This window comes from Kazachstania africana, chromosome 10 (genome assembly GCF_000304475.1).
Source record: "Kazachstania africana CBS 2517 chromosome 10, complete genome".
NCBI lineage: Eukaryota > Fungi > Ascomycota > Saccharomycetes > Saccharomycetales > Saccharomycetaceae > Kazachstania > Kazachstania africana.
Window position 1 is genome coordinate 487,271 of NC_018949.1, and position 14,885 is coordinate 502,155.

General features: G+C 35.9%; 6 protein-coding genes and 1 non-coding gene across 7 annotated transcripts; 4 read left to right on the forward strand and 3 right to left on the reverse strand.

Moving 5' to 3' along the window:
• Positions 1–133: 133 nt before the first annotated feature.
• YIH1 (Yih1p) lies at positions 134–955 on the reverse strand (the record flags this gene model as incomplete). Its single annotated transcript, XM_003959406.1, has 1 exon — positions 134–955. The coding sequence occupies one exon, from the start codon at positions 953–955 to the stop codon at positions 134–136; it is 822 nt and encodes a 273-aa protein (XP_003959455.1).
• Positions 956–1,101: 146 nt separating this feature from the next.
• Positions 1,102–1,467, forward strand: TAH1 (Tah1p; the record flags this gene model as incomplete). Its single annotated transcript, XM_003959407.1, has 1 exon — positions 1,102–1,467. The coding sequence occupies one exon, from the start codon at positions 1,102–1,104 to the stop codon at positions 1,465–1,467; it is 366 nt and encodes a 121-aa protein (XP_003959456.1).
• Positions 1,468–1,938: 471 nt separating this feature from the next.
• On the forward strand, positions 1,939–2,021 carry KAFR0Jtrna9L. Its single transcript has one exon. It is a non-coding gene; the product is annotated as a tRNA-Leu (tRNA).
• Positions 2,022–2,413: 392 nt separating this feature from the next.
• Positions 2,414–3,541, forward strand: OCA4 (Oca4p; the record flags this gene model as incomplete). Its single annotated transcript, XM_003959408.1, has 1 exon — positions 2,414–3,541. The coding sequence occupies one exon, from the start codon at positions 2,414–2,416 to the stop codon at positions 3,539–3,541; it is 1,128 nt and encodes a 375-aa protein (XP_003959457.1).
• Positions 3,542–3,695: 154 nt separating this feature from the next.
• Positions 3,696–4,889, reverse strand: CDC50 (aminophospholipid translocase regulatory protein CDC50; the record flags this gene model as incomplete). The annotated part of the gene is made up of 1 exon (XM_003959409.1): positions 3,696–4,889. The coding sequence occupies one exon, from the start codon at positions 4,887–4,889 to the stop codon at positions 3,696–3,698; it is 1,194 nt and encodes a 397-aa protein (XP_003959458.1).
• A 215-nt stretch (positions 4,890–5,104) lies between these two features.
• Positions 5,105–11,467, reverse strand: CDC39 (CCR4-NOT core subunit CDC39; the record flags this gene model as incomplete). Its single annotated transcript, XM_003959410.1, has 1 exon — positions 5,105–11,467. One exon carries the CDS (start codon positions 11,465–11,467, stop codon positions 5,105–5,107), a length of 6,363 nt encoding a protein of 2,120 aa, XP_003959459.1.
• A 359-nt stretch (positions 11,468–11,826) lies between these two features.
• On the forward strand, positions 11,827–14,883 carry MSH3 (mismatch repair protein MSH3; the record flags this gene model as incomplete). Its single annotated transcript, XM_003959411.1, has 1 exon — positions 11,827–14,883. The coding sequence occupies one exon, from the start codon at positions 11,827–11,829 to the stop codon at positions 14,881–14,883; it is 3,057 nt and encodes a 1,018-aa protein (XP_003959460.1).
• Positions 14,884–14,885: the final 2 nt, after the last annotated feature.

Genomic DNA, 14,885 nt, shown 5'->3' on the forward strand with positions numbered 1-14,885 from the left:
AAAAGACATCGACGGATTGTTGGTGGTTCTATGCAATTAGCGGCACTTGCTCGAGGTTCATAGCATGATGAAGACACTTATTGTGCGGTATGGTGTGCAATGGGGATGAGAGTTGTCGTTTCCCAAAAAAAGTCTACGCTTGTCTTTCGAAACCAGCTCTTAGTACTGCCTCTCTAGCTGTAGAATTGATATGTTTGAATCTGTCGGGGCCTATGTGGGTCCCTCCAAACCAACGTCCCACGACTACCATGACGTTCCAAACGTCCATAATTGTGATTAAATGCAACATCCTCGAACCAGCAGCTGCTTCACCGTCATCGTCCGAATCCTGATATGTAATAACTTGATCTTTATTCCTCTCGCTTGGTACTTTGATCCTCCAGGCACTCATCACATGTGCGCACTTTTTAATCTTCGTATCTGTCTTGAGCCTTTCTAACATTGCAAATGCCTGTGCCTCTGAATCTACATGGGCAGCAAATGCCATAAACGTCGATGCACGGTCCGTAATTGGATCCGACGCAATCCAACCTTCAAATGGATCTGTCGGTATCAGTTCCAATCTATTGACTCGACCCACGTCATTGGACTCATCATTTGCTGCTTCTTCTTCACCCATGTATAGAACAGCATCTAACTCTGTGAGAAAATCGAAGAAGCATACTGAACCCTGATGAAAATTTGAGTCCATTACTTCTTGGAACAGGTTCTGCAGGTATTTAATGTCGTACAGATCCTGTCTTTTGGCTGAGTTCGATACAATAACCTCTAAGATATGTGGTGCTTCGATTGATGGGTACTTTTGTGGGAATGACACTTGAATTGTAATATGTTCATGTTGCGGAACTTTGATTAATATAATACTCGAATCGTCCACCTTTCGGTCCATAAGATCCGGATAGATGGCATCGATAGCATCTAATTCTTCCAACAGCTGTTCCCGGTCGGATTCCATTCAATATCTGGTTATATCTAATTATTGTTGTCGAATTACTTTTAGCTAGATATCAATATGCAATTTTTCAAAATTTCTGAACAGCGAAAAGGTTGGATAGAAAGTAGAAGTCATGATGAAAGATATATTTGGTTAGAAGGCTAATAATGAGCTTCGATCATTTCAAGACAGAGGGGAATCAATACTTCAAGGAGGGAAACTATGCCTCAGCCATTAAAAGTTACGAAAAATGCATTGAGATCAATCCAGAAAATCCTATAGGTTATAGCAATAAGGCGATGGCCCTGATTAAGGCTAATAAGAACCAAGAGGCTGTAAGAACGTGTCAAGATGGGTTGAAAAGAGTTAGCAAGAATGATGCAACTCACGAGACAATACAAAAGAAGCTGGAATATAGGTTAGAGTTAGCTGAAAAAGCTTTGAATAAGGAAGTACCAAAAGAGGTAAACTTAGTTGAAAATCTTGTGATTCATGAAGTAGATTCCCTTCCAAAAGAGTTCGCCGGCCTTTGAAGGTCAGTTTTAGCACCATTTGAGATGTATTTGCAAGACAGACTTATAAGATACTGTCCCGTCTGCCTCATTCGAAGACGATGGATGAACAGCATAAACACCTTCATCAAAGATAAAAATTTAATCTAATTATCTCTATATATAAAAGCGTGCTGATACTTAATGTGAGGCCAAGTAGATAAATCATAAAAAAATTTAAGATAGAAATCGCAAAATACAATAAAAGCACAATCAAGTGATATTCTCTACAATAGTTCACTAATGCTAGATTTAAAATTCGATGGCCTTTCTGCTCTCTACTTTCAGACTAACACAGGAAAGCGACTTATGAACTTTTATTAGACAGAGCCTCTTGGAAGAGAAAGGATGATGTCCATGGAGTCAAAAGGTAAAATAAGAGTGAAATACTCATGAGCATAACTTGTAGCAGACTAGGGTCAGAAAAACGACTTTAAATTTCGGTAATTGTATGGAGGGTTGGCCGAGTGGTCTAAGGCGGCAGACTTAAGATCTGTTGGACGGTGTCCGCGCGAGTTCGAACCTCGCGTCCTTCATTATTTTTTCAAATTTTAAATATTATATTTTTGCCTCTCATTAAAATGGAATACAGCATAGTAGCTCAGTAGTTTAGCTTGGCAAGTACGAGTTGCATTTATTCCTTTCGTTTTATCTAAATACTCCAGGGTCGACACTTGAAGTTCTGCTCACGAAGAAAATCAAAGATAGATATAATTGAAAAAGCTAGGAGAAGTAAAATCTCATTAGCTTATTCAATCCCACAAAAATAGTATAAAACCCATTGGTTAACCTCTAAAGCTAATTCATTAACACTTACTATATTTTGGAATTTAAGATTACATACATTTCACCCATTGAACTGTTCAATTCTTTGGTGTATTGTTAGGATAAAAACGAAGAACCACACAGAACTGCATATTCGGTCCATATGTTAGTCCCACCAGCTAGTTTTGGGATTGCTGAAGAAGGAATCTATAGATGCTCCAAGGTAGAGACTTTAAATTTATCCTTCTTGGAGACTTTAAATCTAAAAACTGTAATATACATAGGTGGCCAAGAACCATCAAAATTTTTCAAACAATTCTTTAATAGATTCTCTATTGAATGGTTTCTCATTAGGACAGCAGATTTTTCGAATGCTGGAGCCCCTGTAAATAGTAGCACAAGCCAAGATAGAGGGAATGAGGAGAATGCTCTCAATATTAACGATGAAATGGTAAAGTCTGACGTGAGAACTCCTCCAGATGCTCACAGTGCAACTGACAGAACTGATGAGAAGCATATATCCAAAACTGGAAGCGAAGTAAGGACTAAAAAACATTTATCGTATAGTCTAACTGATAATGATGAGCAGATGCTTATTAAAAGTAGTTGTTTAAAGAAAGCTTTCCGAAAATTATTGAATAGTGACAGCTACAATACTCTCTTAGTTGATAAAACAGGTTTGATAATTGGTATTCTGCGAAAAATCCAAAAATGGCACATTTCCTCTATCTTAAATGAATATAGACTCTATGCTGGTAAAAATCAATCATATTATTCTGAGACATTTTTAGAACTCATACAGATAAGAATTGAGCAAGATATCGAAGATACCGATGATAACATGCTATATAATAGAAATGCCCTGGAAAACTTGAAATTAGCTGGTAACACTGAAGTTTTGGAACAAAGAACTAATAATACCGTAGATATAACAGAGGAGGATTTGATGAAATCACCAGAAGTACCTCAAAGATTGATATCTATAATGAAAAGAGTTGAAGCTTTTGATCAACAGAATCCTCTATCAGAAGATAGTGGTATTGTGTCGAAAGAATTGGCGAGAAGTACGTCAAATTTAGGTATTTTTGGTAATAGATACAGATTTGCTTTCACTAAAAGAGAAAATGGAGATTACGATTACTACAAGCCCCAGAAAAGTGAGAACGCAGTTACATTAAAACTTCCAAAGGAATCAAAATTGCCTGAATGGTTCAAGTTTCAACGTGACCTGTGGGAACAAGAAAATGTTCCTGAAGAACATCATTTCTATAAGGAGCATATCTTTGTATAATAATTCAAGACAACATAATCCATGCATTGTATTCGATTCAAATCTTTACCTTGCCTATATAAAAGCATATATTCTACAAATCCAAATCGTTACTTTGATAGAGAGAACTAAGCCTACCCAGCGTTTATAGGAGAAAAGCCATAGCGAACATACCTTATAATATTTCTCTCAGTTGTTCAGTTCCCTCATACATTTCTTGATCTATTCCTGCGTTTCTATCTCCAGATTCAAAATTCAAATAGGTATTATCACCCAGAGCTCTTGGCTGAAATACTACTTTTACTAAGAAAAGAATGGAAAAAAGAGCACACAATCCTGCAACGATTAAATAAAAGACACCCAGAGGCAAATTTTGAGTACCCGCAACCCCATTTGTTGTTAAAACGAATGATTTTGAGCCACCGAAATATGAGATTGGGTAATTCAAACCAATGCTCATCACGTAGTTACCTTTAGGAAGATGTGTCGTCTCATTCTTTAATGCCAACTTATAAAATTTTGGAAATGGTGAAGGTCTCATCCAAACTTGAAATTCCTCCCAAGTATGTAAATCAGGTAGATTGTCTTCAGTATAGCCTTCTGGGAACTGTTTTGCCCAATTTGGTGGAGGTATAATATCTGATACAGGATACGTCGTCTTCTTGAAACGATGACGATCTATACTCCATGATATCTTTTTGTTTGTTAACACAAAGTCCGAAGTATCATCGTCTGCACCAACCAACGTTTTATCGAAAGTATCATTGAACATCGAGTTTGCTATTAAACCACATGGGTATATGACTTTGTCATCAATACTCCTCAATGGCTTGCAATCTGTAGTAACTTCTTCTAGCTTTGGAGCTTTGCCTCTTAATTGTTTCAAATCGAAGGATTCCATATATTTTCTGTGATTTTGATAAAAATTGGTCAATTTATAATACACGTAGACGCTATCTTTAATTTCATTCGGTATTTCAAACTTTAGATCACACGTCATGGTACCGTTAGTGTCTTCTGAAAGCTTCCAGCTTGGTTTAGTGCTTGTAGCCTTCTTGAAATGATGTCCAACATATGTAGATGGAATGTCTGCGTAACTTCCTCTTGCCAACGAAGAACAGTGACTGTAATCAATTGTAATATGTTGTACATTGTTACCACTCACTAGAATACCTATGCCAATTGGTGTAAATATACATGCAAAAAATATCAGTATTGGTAGAACGCTCTGTGGTGTCAATATTGGCTGCCAAGCTTTCAGTCTTTGCTGCCTAAATGCCGTATTAGGAGGCCTATTTGAGAGCTTTTTTTCGCCATTACCTGCCAAAGATCCACTAGAAGACTTCCGAAACCTCTTAAATAGAGCCATAGTCACCTTACTACTTCTTGAAGTACCTGCCTTTTAGTTTACGTTATATTGGTTCAATTTTTTTTTATCTTTATCATATCGCATATATAAAAACATCTAAAAATATAGCTAGTTTATACTTTCAAATAGCTTTTAACATGTTGAATACTCGAATTAAATATCTTATATAAATAGGATTACATTTGAGTTGGAGGAAGGATATTGCAAATGTGTCATTAAGTGGTCTCTGAAGTTATCTTTTGCTCGGCAGCCAAAGCGACAGCATCTTCTGTAGCTGTCCTAGAAGTGTGTTTGACGGATTGCTCGAGGATATTTTCTATTTCTGGGATGTTCTTGATGAAATCCAATTCCAGTATGTTCACTTCCTTGTTTTGTAAGAGTTGAGTGAAGAAAACAATGATACCCCATGTGTGTGGTTTGTTAACGATTACTCTTTCCAATAGACATCTTAGCATAATTTCCTGGATTTCAGAAATATTAGAACCGAACTCTTTGGAAGTAAACATATTTAGCAGAACATAAGAAAACCAATATGTGTGTATATTTGGATATCTTAGTTGTTCCAACATTACTTGGAGAATCTGATATCTCAACTCAGTACTGCCTTCGTTTATCAAATTGTATAATAGAGTGTAATATGAAGACTTAGTATTGAATACGGCACTGGATGACGTTCTCTCGTTTTCTAAGCCTGCCTCAATACCTACATGGAGGACAACACCGCGTACTAACTTATTGTCAATGCTTAAATAATCGTAACCAACACCTATCTTAACATCATATTCTGTTCTATAAAGCCCGTTCAAAATGGCCTTTAGGAGGGAGTTTGATGGAATACGTAGGTAGTTATCTACTGGTTTCTTTAATGATTGTAGGTCTTTCACAGGGTCATAAAAGATGGATGGTTTCTGTTGACACAGTTCCACATCTGCCATATTTAGATTTGGATCGTATGGGTTTGGTACAATCTTTTTCTTAGGAATTGAAGACAGAATAACATTCTTCAACTGGAAGTATGTTGCTGGTAGGTTATTCATTAGCTCATAGTGATTTTCTATCAAGAAATCAGGAACATCATTCGATATACCCAAAATAACACGCAATGTACCCTTATAAACAACGGAAATTGCATCGGATACTATTCCTCTCTTTGTGTATTGGTCCAAAAACTTAAATAAATCAATAATCAATAACGTTAGTTTTTCCCAACCACTTTTGTCTGGTAATCTCAAAATTTGTGGGAGGAACATTCTATGAGATATCAACGACACCCAAGCAAATGAGAAGCCTGGGAAAGCAAAAGGTTGGAAAGAATGTAAGTACGTAGCAGAAATATTGTAAAACTCAATGTCGAAAGTATACAATTCTTTTCTTATCTTCACATCTTTGATACTACTGAATTTATGACCGCGAATGTTACTCCATTCATAGAACAAATTGGATAATAATCTAAAGTATGGTCTTTCATTGAAAGTTTCTTGTTCGTGATCTTCGGCAAAAACGAGCAAAATGGTAGAGTAGATAGTGTTCAAGAAATCTCCTCTATAGTAATCGGAAAATTCTTGGAAGATAAGTAATTTTATAATCAATTTTCCTAAAGCATCAATTGCAGTAAAAACTTCTCCTGTTGGGTCGCTTTCTTTGAAAGATGAAACAGATAGTTCCAATGCACATTTCATAAATTTAATCATATTATCACTTTCAGATAAAATACCCTTGTCCATCATCTGTTTGATAAATATTAAGACAACACTATCCTCGATGTCCACTTTTTGTAATAGTTTGACCCACTCGGTAAAGACTAGACTATACTTCTCATTCACAGTCACGGCGATGTTCTTGGAAATTGGTAGAATTTTTACTTGATTGTATTCCTGCAAGAATTGTTTGACATTATCGTCATCCAAAATGCTTAGGTACTCTAAGGTACGGATAAAGTCCATTCTCATCAAAATTGGTTTATCTGATAGCACAACATCTCTCAACAAATTCATGGCAAATGTGACGGCATTCTCCATGTTATTTCTCATAGCTGTAACCAAGACATTATCTAGTTCAGCAGCATCAATCAAATTAACCTTAAGCAAAGATCTTATGACAGCAACGTCAAATTTTCTGCTATCCAATGCATAAACCAACCACCATACAACATCTTTTCTGGCAACAATAGAGAGCGAACATAGCTTTTCTAATAGTAGTGAAAGGACTTCTCTACACAACGAACTTTCGCTAGTGGCAAAAAGACTGTTGACAACAGCCTGTGAAACTTTTAAGGCCAACTGATCCTTTTGCGGATTTTTGGCAATGAATGTTAAAATCTGGTATATGATATTTTTCAATTCATTCTGTTCACCCAATTCAATCAAAGCCTGCTTATCAGTATTTTCCTTTATTTGTGCAACCAAAATATCCATCAAATGAACCAAAATACGATGGTTCTGCTCTAGTTCAGTTGGGGCAGCATTTGTGACTCCACCTTGCTGAATAGGCCCTTGTGCTTGGGGCTGTTGTGTCTGAAGTTGCGCCATGTTTTCTGGCTGAGAAATATGTGGTTGGATGGCCTGCTGTTGCTGGTGCTGCTGTTGCTGTTGAACCAATGATTGTGGAGCATTTGGTGCATTGCCCTGCTGATTCATAATATGAGCCTGATTTTGAGCTGACATATTATCTCCTTCTGTGTTGGCACCTGACTTGGCAAAGTCCTCATATATTCTGAATTGTTGTGGTGTGACACCAGCTGTCTTAAGACCAAGTGGTTCAGGCAAAGACAAGGAGTGAATATTTGCATTTGGACTTAAGAATGGCTGATCCGATCTTCTTTCCTTATGATATCTACGTACTGCGACGGCTTGCATGAGTTGTTCACCAATATCTTGAACTGCTTTATCCATAGCAGCTTTCTCGATTAAAGCTAATCCCAAGTTGACATTATCATTAATAGCAATATCAAGTTCCTCCAATGGAGCGGATGTCGAGTTCATCAAATTAGGGGCTAATGACTGGGTAGTATTACGAATTGTTTCCTTTAAAAGATCAATCGTTGTTGCACGAGTAAAACTTTGAGCAAGATGTCTAACCATATTAACAGCTGCTGCTTTTAATTTTAGCTCGTCAAGTTCGGTAGCAAAATCCTTTGTAATGATTTTTACTGTGGCAATTACAGCAATACCAGAAGATTTTTCAATTGTCGGAATTAAAATTTCTCTAACTGATTTAGCCAGTGCCATCTGGAAGACACGTTTTAGGTCTGGATGTGTAGCAAAAACAGTTGTTCCCGACAAGTTATTGAAAGGAACTTCATTGGAATTCGTGCTTGAAGTTGCGGTAACTGTGGCAGCCGAAATATTGGAATTAATCGTGCTAGGTAAACCTCCTGGTGTACCGGTAGCAATTGCGCCAGTAATATTGGCATCTGGTGCGAATGAAGTTTGATCAGCAAGCATTCTTTGTTGCTGCTGCTGTCTTTGCTGGTACATTAACATATGCTGTTGATGTTGTTGAAGTAATACCACTTGTCTTTGGTGTTCAATCTGTTGTTGCTCCAAAGACATAGTACCAAGGTTCCCAGCTAATGTTTCCACTGCATCTGAAACCTCAATATAATTGGAAGGTTTCAATTCCTTCATGGATATATTCAATGCTTTGAATAAAACTTCTACTTCAAAAGTTAAACTTAATTTCCAGTTAGCCTTCTCATTCAACTCTAAGAGTACTTTTAGAATACCCACAGTCCATGGATTTGGTGGTTTGAATATTTTAGAGTCACTGGCACACATTAATACTTTACAGACAAAAGGTACAATAATGTCCAATCTGTTTTCTTTATACGAATCAATCAAAAGTTCTCTAAATGCGATGTTTCTATATTTGATTGGTTTGTCAATAGCTAGAGTAATACTACCAAGCCACGATGCCAGGTTCTTAAGGAGCTTCTTATCAACAGACTGTGTATTCTTCACAGCGATGAAAAAGAAAAGTTGTTTTAAAGTAGTATTGACCATGCATTCATACAAGGAGCGAGAGTTAACACTGGTTAAAATCTTGCTGTACAATTTGTGATAATTGGGTTCAGTTTTGGCTCTCTGGTTAACCAAATAATTTGAAAACCAAGCATAGTAACTTGGTTTCAAAAAGTTTTTCAAATCATCTCTTTTTTTATCAAAATTGTCCATGGTTAAGTTGTTAACAATAAATAACACTTTTTCAGTTGTTTCCTTCGGTGGAATATCTTGTGCAACAGGGGGTTGCCATTCACTAACATTAAAGTATCTGGGATTGGTTAATTCAACTTTTTGATTCTTTTGATTATCACTCTCAGAAGATGGTGATCTCCTCTCAGCCTTAGAACCATCTAAGATGAATTTATAAATCTGAGATTGGGCTTGTAAACCAGGAACTTGTTCAATGAAATCCTTACAATAACCAGGGAAATCAGATAAACGGATCCTAAAGGCGTACAGCGCCTGAATAGCAAATTTGAACATCTTAGAGTCTGGTCCTTCTTTAGCGAAATTGATTATAATTCGTAATGCAACATCTAACACAAAACCGTTTAATAGGTGGAAAAGTATCATGGAACCAAACAGAACCGATGTTGTCGCTAGAGCTTCCAATGGATAATCTTTGAAAAAAGTACATTCACCGAGAATCGCATGAGTGATACAAGCGAAAACATCTTGATCTCTTGGGTCATCACTATCTTTTAACTTTCTCAAAATGTCAACGACATCTTTAATGGCCATATCCCCACTGTACATTTTTTGTAGATACGATTGCATTTCTTTTTCAACATCAGAGTTGATTGGTGTAAATTCACCATTTGCAAGAATTGCTTTGTCGTGTCCATTACCATAATTGATAATCCTTGGAAAAGAAAGTATTATTGAATATTCTAATGATTCAAAGTTCTCCAATACATTCCCGCTGAGAGGTAAATTCATCAATAGAGTGATGAGGAAATGCAAAGATTCTAAATCAAAAGTTTTAGAAGAACGGAATGTGGTATTATCGTCAGTCATCTTAGTTTGTGCTTCTAGGGAATCAATAATAATTGGTGCTGTATTGATATTTATATTAGATTCCATGAACTGTTTGAAACCTACCCATCCAACTTTAAGTGCAGCGGGTAAAATGGGAAATGACTCTGAGAAATTGAGCTTGTTCAAAAAATCGTCTAATTTATCTTGTTCATGCAATAGTTTGATGAAGTTACCAACTGGCGCATCTTTTCTCTCTATGATGGCTCTACCGACATCTGATAATAGCTTATCTTTTGAAGGTAAAATGTTTAGAAGTTCACCTAACACTACAGGCGATTTTTCAAACACTTGAACCAACAAAGTGATAATAATCTCGTTAATTGTATTTTTATTTTCAATTAACAAAGTGAAATGTTTCATATTATTGATTAAAGCTAGATATAAGTATTCTGGAACCAAATTGAAATCTTCAAAGAAACATTTCTGATAGTAAGATAACATTGGATTATTAACTAATTCATCTCTTAATAAAAAAAGTTCAAGATCTAATGTAGAAATAGACAATAGATAAAGTAATGAATTTTTGGAATTTGGAATTTTCTCAGAGACTCTTTTCATATCTGGTACATTTAAAAGATCGAAACATCCAGTTTGTTGTGGTGACCAATCATGCAATTGAATAGTTAGAGTTAATTTAAATGTTATATTCCAATCACAGCCAAAAAATTGATCAATTAGATAACCATATTTTAATGATGCAAAAAATGAACTTAATGAAGCAGTAGTTGGTTTTAATGGAGTGGTCAGGAAATATTTGGTGGACATTAAATTAAATACACGATTCCAGTTGACAATATCCTGATAAACCCTTTTTAAAGAATTAGAAATTTGTTGACCTCTCTGAGTGGCATCTATGACGGATGATGGAGTGAACCAACTATTTTCTGAACGCTCTTGTAATTTCTGAGAACCGGGAGATAAGACTTCAGAAAGTAATAATGCTACCATTTCATTTAGACTTTCACCAGATAATGACAAGAATAAGTCATTAAGTTGCGTTTCCATAGTATCCACAGAGGATTGTGATAGAAATGTTTCTAAATATTTTGAGTTATTCATTTTGGATTTTTCGATTTCTTTTAGTCTATTTATAGGGAGTGTTGGGTCGAGAGTTTCCGTAATAGCAGAGTTATGATTACAAAACTCGATATAATCTAGAAGACTTAAATTTGATTGTGTTCCAAATTCTCTATTACAAAATATTTCTTTTCTTAAAATATCGAGAAGATCTTCGCTATAATCAGGTAAACGACTGAAAAGATCAAAGAGTAAATCGATTAGTGGTTGCTTTTCAGCTGTGCGAGTAGTTTTGTTCTTAATATCACTAGAACAAAGTAAGATAAGTTTCTTCCAAAACTTGACGTAAACGGTAATTGAAGACTTGCTTAAGAGAAATTTGATCTGTTTGGCAGTAGAGACAGAATTCTCGTTTGATAAATTGATAATTAATAGATTGAGTTGTGATAATATGATCTGAACAGCTTCTTTCTCCTCTTTTAATGTAAAAACGATTTGAGATTGAGAAGACGATTCTTGCATGTAACTTTATGTTGCCTCCTATGACAAAGTTAAAAAACAAAAGTACGGTAATATCAATGATCTTCTACAATAGAGCCCGTCCAAACAATTCAACAATAAGGCAACCTTCTTTATTGATAGAAAATGAAGTTAAGTGGTTTTGCCTCTTAAAAGTAATACTCGTTATATGTTTTTCTTCTTCCCTTTCTGATATCAACTTTTTCAAAACAACGAAAATTTTGCTTCGTGGTCTATGATATTTCAAAAGATGCGATGAACCATAAATTATAAACTGTCACGTGTAAGTGTTTGGTTTGCTTTTAGCAGGCAGGTTGATTATATTGGGAAGCTAGGCTGGTATTTTGGGTAGTTGAAGCAGTATGCAGCCGACGATTAGCAGGTTTTTCAAGGCTGTGAGTGTGAAGGAGGCGGACGCTGGTTTGGATGAGACGAATGCTGGCAATTCTGTTGACAATTCGATCATGATAGATGACAGTGAGGAAGATGATAGTGTAGCAGGTGCTGCGGTGGATGTGTTGTCGACTGTGACCAATGCTGATGTGAGAGCAGCTGTAGAAGAAGAAGAAGAAGAAGAAGATGATGATCCGAGTGTGCAGTTGCTCTCCAAATATGCAAATGCCGTACCTGACAAAAGAAATCGTAGCGGTAGTGCTAGTGCTATGTCTGAGGGGAGAGACCGTAGCCACAGTACTAGTGTAGATGCTGTAAACTTTGATACTCCCCCTATTAAGAAGAGGAAGAAGGCCGCGAGTTTGACCCCTCTGGATCAACAGGTTAAAGAATTGAAACAAAATAATAATAACAAGTTACTGGTTATTAGAGTTGGCTACAAATACAAATGTTTTGCTCAGGATGCTATTGTTGCTAGCAAAGCATTACACTTGAAACTAGTGCCAGGAAAATTAACTTTTGATGAATCAAATCCACAGGATGCACAATTTAAACAGTATGCTTACTGTTCATTTCCCGACACACGTCTCAACGTTCATTTAGAAAGGCTGATCCACCACAATTTGAAAGTAGGTGTGGTGGAACAACAAGAGACAGGCGCGATCAAGAAACAAACCAACAATAAAACTAACGTTTTCGAAAGAAAAGTAACAAATACGTTCTCAAAGGCAACTTATGGCATCAATACACCTTATTCCATTAATAATGACAAATCTGCTGTACTTGGAGACACAAAGAGTATATGGGCGTTGAGCATAGTGGCTGGGGAAAAAGGCACCACATATCATCTCCTATCGGTAAATTTAAATAGTGGTGAAGTTATCCATGATACATTCAATGATTCCCTCAACTCAACAGATGAACTTTTTACTAGAGTGAAATATTTGGACCCATTTGAGGTCACATCTTTGAACTCCAAGAACGATATTCATGTAAATATACTAAATCTCTTCAAACAAGAAAACTGTTCTTTAAATTGTACTGGGAATTCTCCAAAACCTGAAGCATCACTCGATTCAGTGGTACGTACTCTGAAGTTGTCATCAGAAATGACTACTTTAGTACACCTTCTTTATAACTATCTCATGGACTATAATAATGAGAAAATTCTAGAAATATCTTCAAATTACAAAACTTTTGGTTCTAAAGTTCACATGACATTGGATGGTCATGCATTAGAAAGTTTGGACATTTTCTCAAATGATGGCAAGAAAGGTTCACTTGTGTGGCTAATGGATCATACCAGAACACCTTTTGGTTTCAGACAATTGCGTCAGTGGATTTCAAAACCATTAGTTCAACAAGATGAAATTGACGCTCGATTAGATGCTGTTGATTGTATTTCAAAGGAAGTTAGTGGCATATTTTTTGAAGCATTAAATCAAATGCTGAAAACGACGCCTGATCTCATGCGCACTCTTAACCGCATTGCTTATGGTAATACCTCTAGAAAGGAAGTATATTTTTTTCTGAAGCAAATTAATGGTTTTATTGATCACTTCAAGAAACATTCAAATCAAATAAACAATGAAATTTGCTCTGTCAATGGTAAGATATATGCACAATCACGAATACTGAGAGAAATATTTACACAAATAAGGGATATCTTTCAAAGTACTGAAATTCCCCGACTTCTATCTATGATAAATGTAATTGCTGTTATGGATAAAGATCAAGTAACTCAAGCCGTGGGGTTTTTTAATTTGAACAATTACGACAATTCTGAAGATATTATCGCCATCCAACGTGATATTGAAGGTGTGAAGAGAGATCTTATGGATGAATTGAAAAATATCAAGAGAATATTGAAAAGGCCACATCTAGAATATAGAGATACCGTGGAGTATCTTGTTGAAGTGAGAAACACTCAAGTTAAAGGTTTACCGGATGATTGGATAAAAGTTAACAACACTAAAGCAGTTAGCAGGTTTTCAACTCCAGTAACAGCAAAATTAACTGAAAAACTGCAGTATCACAAAGAATTACTAATGCAGAAATGCAACGATGAGTACGAACGCTTTTTGGGTAAAGTCAATAAAGAATATCCTTCTTTGAAAGTGGTAATTCAAAACCTTGCTTCCTATGATTGTATATTATCACTGGCGGCAACATCATGCAATGTGAATTATGTTCGCCCCAAGTTTGTAACTGATGCTGTTGCTCAGACAGTTGCCGTTAAAAACGGCAGAAACCCAATTATTGAGTCTTTGAACGTCCATTATGTCCCAAATGATGTCAATATTAAACAATCTGACAATAAGATTAATATTATTACAGGACCAAATATGGGCGGTAAATCCTCCTATATAAGACAGGTGGCGTTGTTGATTATTATGTCACAGATTGGATCATACGTTCCTGCAGATCATATGGAAACAAGCATATTTGATAAGATTTTAACAAGAATAGGTGCGCATGATGATTTATTACGAGGAGACTCCACGTTCAAAGTTGAAATGATGGAAATTTTGAATATTTTAAGAACATGCACTCCAAAGTCCTTGTTATTGCTAGATGAAGTTGGAAGAGGTACTGGAACATTAGACGGAAGAGCAATCTCTTATGCACTTTTGAAGTATTTTGTGGAGCTAGAAAACTGTCCACTAATACTATTTACAACTCATTTTTCCAAATTAAGTGAATCACTGGCTTCGAAACATATAAAAAACTTTTATATGGATTATGTTGAGGAGAAAAATGATGGCGAAAACTGGTCAAGCGTAATATTCCTTTATAACTTGATTCCAGGTTCGAGTAATGACTCCTTTGGTTTGAATGTTGCTAAATTGGCAAATTTGGACAAAGACATCATCAATAGGGCTTATGAAATCTCTGAAAAAACCAAACAGGAAGAACTAGAAGCAGAAGCAACATTGAAGCTAGGTATTCTTATTAAGAATGTTTTACAAGCGAAGGAAGAAGATAGACTAAAAATTTTAAAAATATTAGATATTGGATTAGATTAATG